Source organism: Castor canadensis, chromosome 6 (assembly GCF_047511655.1).
Source record: "Castor canadensis chromosome 6, mCasCan1.hap1v2, whole genome shotgun sequence".
In the NCBI taxonomy this organism is placed as follows: domain Eukaryota; kingdom Metazoa; phylum Chordata; class Mammalia; order Rodentia; family Castoridae; genus Castor; species Castor canadensis.
Window position 1 is genome coordinate 2,744,914 of NC_133391.1, and position 8,988 is coordinate 2,753,901.

General features: G+C 54.5%; 1 protein-coding gene across 1 annotated transcript in view; it reads right to left on the bottom strand.

The window, feature by feature from the left end:
• The window catches only part of Mmd2 (monocyte to macrophage differentiation associated 2), a 33,726-nt gene extending 28,544 nt beyond the window's left edge, over positions 1-5,182 (bottom strand). The window contains 1 exon segment of the mRNA XM_020177052.2: positions 4,961-5,182. Within this exon segment, the coding sequence (XP_020032641.2) occupies positions 4,961-5,007 (47 nt within the window). The 5' untranslated portion in view covers positions 5,008-5,182.
• Between the last annotated feature and the right edge of the window lie 3,806 nt (positions 5,183-8,988).

Here is an 8,988-nt window from a genome sequence, read left to right on the forward strand (position 1 = left end):
CAGCACCCACTCTGACCAACAATGAGGGTCCTGTAGCACTGTCCCCTGCTTACTTTCAAGGGCCTGTGTTGCCAGGCACTGGTGGCTCACGCCTGTAACCCCAGCTACTCAGGAGGCTGAGATCAGGAGGATCGCGGTTTGAGGCCAGCCCCGGAAAATAGTTCCAGAGACCCTATCTCAAAAAACCCATCACAAAAAAAGGACTGATGGAGTAGGTCAAGGTGTAGGCCCTGAGTTCAAAACCCAGTGCTGCAAAAAAAAAAGAAGGCACATGTTGACATGCCAAGCAAGCCTAGACTTGGGACAAGGCAATGGTGGGCCACACCTGGATGAATCTGGAGAGGTGTCTCTGCTTTGCTGCTGTCGCGGGGTTTCCAGAAAAACCTCCCAGCCTGATCCTTCGTGCATATTTCTCAGTTCAGTTCATCGGTCAAGGAATTGCATGGTGGTTCCTGCCTATAATTCCAGCACTTGGGAGGCAGAGGCAGGAGGATCGTGAGTTTAAAAAAACAAAGAGAAGCAAAGGCTGCAGCGTTCTGGTGCTGAAAGGACAGCTCCGGGCAACTCCCCATGATGTGTTACATGGACCCACCATTTAGTTGCCACCTACTGCATACCACTGTGCCTGCATCTCCTCTCATCACCCCGAGAGCAACCCCAGAAGGTCCCTGCCCCGCCCACCCCACGCCCCGCCCCCGCCTGGCCACGCCCGTCTTGCCTAGCCACGCCCACACCCGCAAGCCAAGTCCCACTCTCGCGTGGCCACGCCCACACGCGCAAGGCCACGCCCCCTCCCTGGCAGGGCCACGCCCGTCCTCGCATGGCCACACCCCCACCCCTGAAGCGCGTTAAGACGTCTTCTCTGGTCTGTTCCCCCACGCAGTAGTGTGAGCTGCAGGGCAGCAGGGTCCTCAGTCCCGAAGCAGTGACTATCAACCTCAGGACCGCAGAGTCCCCAAGTCGCCTGACCCCACAGAGCTCTCTTGCCCTCTGGTGCTCCCACCAGTGGCTTGGTGAGCTCTGTCCTGTCCAGGTGACAGAGCCTGAGGGCTGCAGATTTCTGGCACTGTGGGCTTAGGACAGATCTGGGGCAAGGGGACCAGGAAGGGTCTGGGTGCCCAAGAGGGGAGAACTGGCAAGATGGCAGACCTGAGGTCACACTGACCTCAGCTGGGAGGCTTCACCTGTCACCTGCCTCCTCGTCTATAAGATGGGCTTCCCTGGCAGGTCCAGAATGGCTCAGAATCCAGCGCACAGAGTCCAGGATAAATGTTAGATGGCCTTCTTGTGTGGGGTGACTGGGGTTTGAACTCAGGACTTCCCTTGAGCCACACCTCCAGTCCATTTTGCTGTGCTTATTTTAGACATGAGGGTCTCGAGAACTATTTCCCTGAGCTAGCCTTCAACCTCCATCCTCCTGATTTCAGCCTCCCAAGTAGCTGGGATTACAGGCGTGAGCCACCAGCTCCCAGCTGTTAAATGTGTCTGTGTTGCCTGGCTGGTTAATAAGAATTAAACCAGTGGCAGCCTGGGAAATTAGGATTCAGTCTGACCAAAGGTTAGTGAGATTCTATCTCGAAACAAGTTGGGAGGACTGGTGGATTGACTCAAGTCATACAGTACCTGCCTAGCAAGGATGAGGCTCTGAGTTCAAGTAAAAAAAATGTCGAGTCTGGTGGCACCTGCTGCAATTCCAGCAACTCAGGAGGCAGAGGCAGAAGGATTGGGGGTTCGGGGCCAGCCTGTGTCATATAGTGAGACCCTGTGCTGATGGAAAGGACAGAGTTAGGGACAGAATTCTTCTTGTTTAAGGGTGGATCTGCCCAAACACAGGTGAAGTAGGATTTTTTCAGACAAATAACATGACTGCTGCCATCTTTCTCTGTGCCCATGGCAGACAAAATTAAGTAAAAATGGGCTGGAGATGTTAGCTCAGTGGTAGACCACAGGTTCAATCCCCAGCACTGCAAGAGGGGGGGAAGAAAAAGGAGGAGGAGGAAGAGGGAGGATGGATAAAGAAGGAAGAAAGGAAGGAAGGGAGGGAGTGTGGGAGGGAAGGAAGAAAGGAAGGAAAATGGGAAGGAGAGAGGGAGGGCAAGAGAGAGGAAGAAAAAGGAGGAGGAGGATGAAAAGGGAGGGAGGGAAGGAAGGGAGGGAGAGAGAAGGGAGGGAAGGGAGGGAGGGAGGGAGGGAGGGAGGAAGGGAAGGAAGGAAGAAGAAAGAGAAAGAAGGAAAGGAGGGAGGGAGGGAAAGAAAAAAGGAAACTCTACCTAGTGCCAGGATTTCTAGAAAGATGAGGTGATGTTGGGAAGTCCTGGACAGACATACGGTCAGGATTCCTCTCCCGGTGCAGGGCTATCTGCCTTAACCCAGAGCAGAAGAAGTGAGTGAAGTCCGCCTCCCCGCCACCTCTCCACACACAGATGCCTGCTGAAGTCACAGAGGAATGTCCCCCAAGAGGAAAGGATTTCTTAGATTGCACCATAGACCTTGAGAAATTTGGGTTTTTTTTAATTATTTTACAAACTGCCTCAAAACCTCTTTGGAAAGAGGCACATTGTGAATGGCAACGATGACGTAAATAGTCAACTCTCTGCAGCTCCCAACTGCGCACCAGATGTCATAAAAGATGCCTCACGAATACTGTTAATCATCTGTAGAACAAAAACTGTTGAAAGCACACATGGCCTGACTGTAATCCCAGCACTCAGGAGGTAGAGACAGGAGCACCTTGAGTTCCAGGCCAGCTTGGGGTACAGAGCAAGATCCTGTCTCAAAACAGAAAGAAACTCATGACCCTGCAGAATGCCAGGGTCCTAGATGGAATATGCGAGAATCTAAGCGGCTCTGAGGGAACATTTAGGTTGTAAGATGGAGAATTTTGGCCAACCCCACTGCGCAGCCCCACAGACAAGGAGAACATTGTATAATGAGGACAGAATGCAAAAATGCAAGCCCTAAGACCTCCCGATGGCCCTGGGCAGAGCAAGCTGGGACCTCGACCTTTGCCTGAGTGACCTTAGAAGAAACTCCAAGTCCCGTGCAAAAATTCCACTATGGGTCCATTCACAGCGGCAACCATTTCACCCCATCATGGCAAACAAGGCAGCAAGTGGGTATGACATGAGACTTGAGAACGACACGACCTGGCTAGCAAAGCCCAGCATTGACAACAGAACAAGTACGTCCTCACACAGCAGACTCTCCTGAATGTGGCTGCATGAGGACCCCAGAGATCATTTATAGAACTGTAATCTGGAACAGGTGCCGGGGTGCACACCTGTAATCCCAGCTACTCAGGAAGCAGAGAGAATATCACAAGTTCAAAGCCAGCTCAGGCAAACTTAGTGACTCAAAAACAAAACACAAACAAAGGGCTGGGGGGGGGCATAGCTCAAGTGGTAAGAGCACCTGCCTAGCAAGTATGAGGCCCTGAGTTCAAATCCCATCCCACACAAAAAAGTGGGGTCCAAGAAACAAACATGCAAACATGGGAAAAAATAAAGCAGAATACAGTGAGATGTACTGTTAGGAATATATTAAACTGAGTTTGCAAATAATTATTGAGGACAAGGAACACAAGATCACAGCAGTGTGAACTTTTTAAATTAGGATACAATGCCTTATAAGACATCAGCCAGCTGGGTGCCAGGAGCTCACACCTGTAATCCCAGCTACTCAGGAGGCAGAGAGCAGGAGGATTGCATTTCAAACTCAGCCCAGGGCAAATAGTCCATGAGACCCTATCTTGACAAAACCCATCACAACAAAGGGCTGGTGGAATGGCTCAAAGTGTAGACCTTGAGTTCAAACCCCAGCATGGAAAAAATCAACTGTTTTAAAAATACATATAAAAAGAAAGACTGGATAAAAACCACACCAAAATGTACACAGCCATGGATGGCCGTTTGCACATGTTACTTTTCCAGGTGAGACTCCCACCTTAGGGGAGCGTGAGACTGAAGGGGAATCAGATCATTCCTGCCGCCCCTTTCCTGCCCCCGGGGTGCCACCCTAACCCTGAGCATCTGGACTTTAGCTGCACTTGGTGTGACCAGAACTTGAAGAGGTGTCCTGGGTGGGTGGTGGGGGCAACACATTCACCTGGGGGTAATGAGTCATGGAGCCACACTGATGTGACCATAGCAAACGGTGCCAACCCATCTTAAGTCCATCTGACAGGAGCTAGGCACCCACCTGACCACTGAAGGTGAAGACCCCTGCCAGGAAAGGGTGAAAGGTGATGGGGACATAGCAGGCAAAGGCCGAGGGGGCTGCACCAGCCACACCAGCCTTGTCCTCCCAAAAGACCACCAGAAACCCCAAGGGACTTTAGGGGTTTCCATGTCCATGTCACTTTCAAATAATCAGCCCCCAACAAAAACCCTAGGAAAACCTGAGTGATCAGAGCCCCCCCATAACTGCGAGTCTAAGACTTGGGCTCAGCCGTCAGGTGGGAAGGGACTGTCACCACCATTCCAGAAAAACAGACCGAGCTCAGAGAGGACCCCAGAGCTCTCAAGGGTGAAAGGGCCAGGATATTCACCCAGGCAGCTTCTCCTGAGTCCTGGGTCTCAGTTTCCCCATCTGAAAAGACCACTTCCCATTCCCCTGCCTTGCTGAGAAGTGTGGGGGGGACCCAGAAGGGGTGCACAAAAGCCCTTCAGCATTAAATAGCTGGGGTCGCTCTGGGGTCCAGGCACCGAGCTCAGGTCTTTCCAAGGATTGTGTCCCTTAATCCTCATAGGGTCACTGGCCATGGGGACCTCCATGTCCCCGGGTTAAGGGGAGGGCGCAGGGCATCCGCAGATTTGGGGTGCTAACGCCAACCCCATTCGGAAGACAGCTCCAGATGCTGTGTGGGTTCTGGGTTCGGGGTCAGGGGTGTAGTTATAAATTCTGATTCTGCTGGAGGCGGGTCAGGGGTCAGGGGTCACGCACACCCTCTTCACGCACTCACCTGGCGTACTTGGTTTTCTGGAAATCGAGAATCCGGGGCGCGAACATCGCGACGGTTCCATGGGCGCCGGGCCCGGCGGGAACTTGGGGAGCCCCTGGGAGGGACGGAGCAGGTGCAGCAGGGGCTGAACCCGAACCTGAACCCCAACCTGAACCTGAGCCTGGAGAGCCGGAGCCGCAGGCGCCCCGAGCGGTGGCGACGCCAAATCCCCAGCAGATGGTGGCGGGGGCGGGGGCGGGGCGGGCGCGGGGTGGGAGGGGGGGGCTGCAGGCGCGCGCTGTCAATCATTGCCGCCCCCGCCAATCAGCGAGGAGCCCCGCGCGCGCCCCCGCCCACCTCCCCACTCCAAACCCCGCCCCCCTGCCCTCGCCCCCTCACCCGAGCTGGCGGAGTGGAGCGGGTCCCGAGCCCCAGTCCTTGTCCCCCGGTCCTTGTCCCCTGTCCCCTCCTCCTCTTACCCAGCCAGCCTAGCAGAGCCGCTAAGCTGGAAGTGACAAGGGGACACTGCGTCTGCCATTTGACCACCCAGGCTACTTGTGGCTCAAGCTTATCCTCCCTCGACCCAGCCAGCACCTCCCTGTGTGTCCACACCCGGTAATGGCCTTGTTCTCCAGGAACCTTCCCCACCCATCCCACGCCCAGGACCGTGTGACTCTGGGGACCCTCGTTACACCCCAAGGCAGGGACATTTGCATTTGGTGGAGGGATTCTAGGGACCTGAGGATCTGTCATCGTCCTCCCCACCCCACCCCTCCATCTCCAAACTCCAGCCTCTAGGCCAGCCCTTCTACAAAATCCTAGCTTTCTCCTTTCTGGACCTTGCCCAGGTGATGGGTTCTAGGAAAACTGTCACCCGTGAAAGGGTTGGCCCCCTTGGGGACTGAAAGATGGTCTTTGATGTGGAGGAAATGTCTACAGCAAGGAAGCTGGGGGTGCAGGTCTGTGATCCCAGCGCTGGGAAGGTGGAGGCCAAGGATGGAGAGGGAGGGAGGGAGGGAGGAGACAGGAAGGGAAGGAAGAAAGAGAGGGAGGGGGAGAGAGAGGGAAGAAGGAAGGAAGGAAGAAGGGGGAGGGAGGGGAGGGAGGGAAGAAGGAAGGAAAGAAGAGAAGGGGAAGGAAGGAAGGGGAGGGGAAGGAGGGGGAAGAGCGGAAGGATGGAGGATGGAGGGCAGGAGGGAGAGCAAGGTCAGCCCCAGCTGGGGCACCCAAGGCCACTTCCCAAGTTGAAAGGAAGCCCTCTCTTCCCGGCCTCATCCTCCTCCAGCTCCAGCCCCAGCAGGAGCACGTGTTCCTTTTGTAACAATGTGTGACATCCTTCAGCACACCTCTGCCCCAGGGAGAGACCAAGAAGTGAAAAGCCAAAAGGATAGCACCTAATCGCCGCTGCAGCCCAAAAGCTTGGTCCACAGTGGGCAGACCCACTCGTGCTCGGTGAGGGCCAGAAGTAGGGGAAGAGGGGCCCAGAGGTGTCCGAGATGCCCCCCTGGGGATTTTGGCTGGCCCTGGGTCAGACCAGAGGAGGACAATAGGGAGAGGGAGGGAAGATCACGAGTTGGGTTTGGGCCAGGTGAGTGTGAGGCCGAGGTCAAGGGTCAACTGGCGTGACCAGAGGGAGAGCAGGTTGAGGAATTGCCCCAGTTTTGTCCACTGGGAAACAGTGACTGGAGGGGTTGGGGAGGGCTGAGGGGGAGGGGTCCTTAAAGCCACAGGTGTCAACTTGCTCATCTTGACCAACCAGAGATGGGACTTCCAATGTGGTAGGTACTGGCCTCCTGGTCCTGGCCAGAAGGTTCTTGACCTCGTGGGAGACAGATTTCAAAGAAGGACACAGGAGACAGAAACGGGAGCAGGTTCATTCATGGAACAAAAGGGAAAGCAGGGCTGGTGGAGCGGCTCAAGTGGTAGAGCACCGGCCTAGCAAGCTTGAGGCCATGAGTTCAAACCGAGTATAGCCAAAAAAAAAAGTGAAAGCAAGCCAGAAGCACCCCCTCCAGACAGGACCAGTGAGAGGGCTCAAGATGGGGTCACTGAGCTGAGGGTCCTGAGATCTCAAGCTTTTATTGGGGTCTGCAGAATGGGGGTGACTGTTAACTCCAAGAGAATGGACCACATATTAGCCAAGGCGGAATCTAACAGATACTTGTGTCTGACAACTATCTGTAGGGACTTGTATGTCACAAGTCACCGTGTTAACCAGGCTAGGCACTATTGGGATTTGAACTTAAGACCTCGTGCTTGCGGCAGGTGCTCTACCACTTGAGCTACTCCCCCTTGCAGTCCTTTGCTTTAGTTATTTTTCAGATAGGGTCTCCATTTTTGCCCACGCTGGCCAGCTATGGACATTGATTGTGCTACCTATGCCTCCTGGGTAGCTGGGATCATAGGTGACAACCACTGTGACCAGCTTGTTTGTTGAGATGGGGTCTCTAATGTTTTGCCTGAGCTGGCCTCAAACCACGATCCTCCTGATCGCTGCCTCCTGAGTAGCTGTGATTACAGGTATAAGTCACCGGGCCCAGACACAATGCAGAAAGTTCTATGGGCCAGTGCTGCACTGTGAGATTACGGTGTCCAGTTAATGGTGAGGCAACATTTAAAACAAAAACAAGCCACGTGCCACCTGTAATCCCAGCTACTCAGGAGGCAGACATCAGGAGGATTGTGGTTCAAAGCCAGACTGGGCTAATAGTTTGTGAGACCCTATCTTGAAAACACCTGACACAAAAAAGGGCTGGCGGAGTGGTTCAAGTGTCAGAGTGCCTGTCTAGCAAGCGTGAGGCCCTGAGTTCAAACCCCAGCATTGCCAAAAATAAATAAATTAAAGCTATCAGGAGAAGAAGGACTCCAACAGTCAGGTCAAAGGTGGCCCAGGGATGGCAGTCAGCTGGAAATCACTGTCCAGTAGCACAGGTGATGTCAGGGCCAGATGAACCTATGGTTACAGCTGCATGGTCACTGGGTCGCATAGACTGGGCAGCCCATCTCCTGGTCTATAGCATGAGAACGGACAGGTAGATGACACCGACCGGGTAACCCTACGGAGAGGTGGCGCTGGGGGTGGATCCCAGAGCCTCGTGCATCCTGGGCAAGCGCTCTGTCCCCAAGGGACACTTGCAGCCTTCAGTAACAATGTCAGGTCCAGGCTCCGTGCCCTGCAGTGGTCCTGCAAGTAAGCGTGTTACAAATGGAGCAACTGAAGCTCAAGGGCCAAGCGTGTGGCTCAGGGACACAAAGGTCACTGACAGTGGCCAGACCTTGCTGGGTCCAACATGGCCCACCTGTGTGGGGCCTGGTGCCTCTTGAGGGAGGTGAAGGAGGATTGGGAGGGCAGGTCAGAGCCACCAGAGGGACAAGGCAGGGCTGAACCTAAGGGCACAGAGCTGGCAGGAAGTAGGTGTGTGCCAAAAGGGACAGAAGTCCTTGGGGACTGACTGACTGCCTTGAGGCAGGTCAGGTGGACAGAGTGGACTTCCGATGTGTGTGTGTGACAGTCCCATAGCCACCAGCTGCCTCACCAGCCACCTCCATCACCTCCCTCACCTCCCTCTCTTGTCACAGTCCAACCCCGACTCAGAGCAGGAGTCAGGCCCTCCGTTGCCATAACAACCGGATCCCGGCAGTAAAAATAGTAACTTTTTTTGTTAGCTGCTGAAAAGAAAACCCATATGCAGACTTGCATTTCGTTTCAGCGGTCCCCTTCCCCACCCTGCTGAGTCGGGGCCAGGAGGAGCCCGTGAGCCGCAGGGAGGTCTGGTCCCAGCCTCCTGGGACCTGTGACCATCAGCGGCCACCCTGAGCCTGGCCTGGACTTCCTAGGAAGAGAGGGGACCTTGGAGGAAGTTAGGCCACTGCGGACTCTCACCTTTGCAAAGTCAGCAGGGCCTTTTCTGGGCTTTTTTTTGTGTGTGGTACTGGGGTTTGAACTCAGGGCCTTTACCTTGGGCCACTCCACCAGTCCTTTTTTGTGATGGTTTTTTTCAACAACTGTTTGGGAAACTGTTTGCCCAGGCTGGCTTCGAACTGCGATC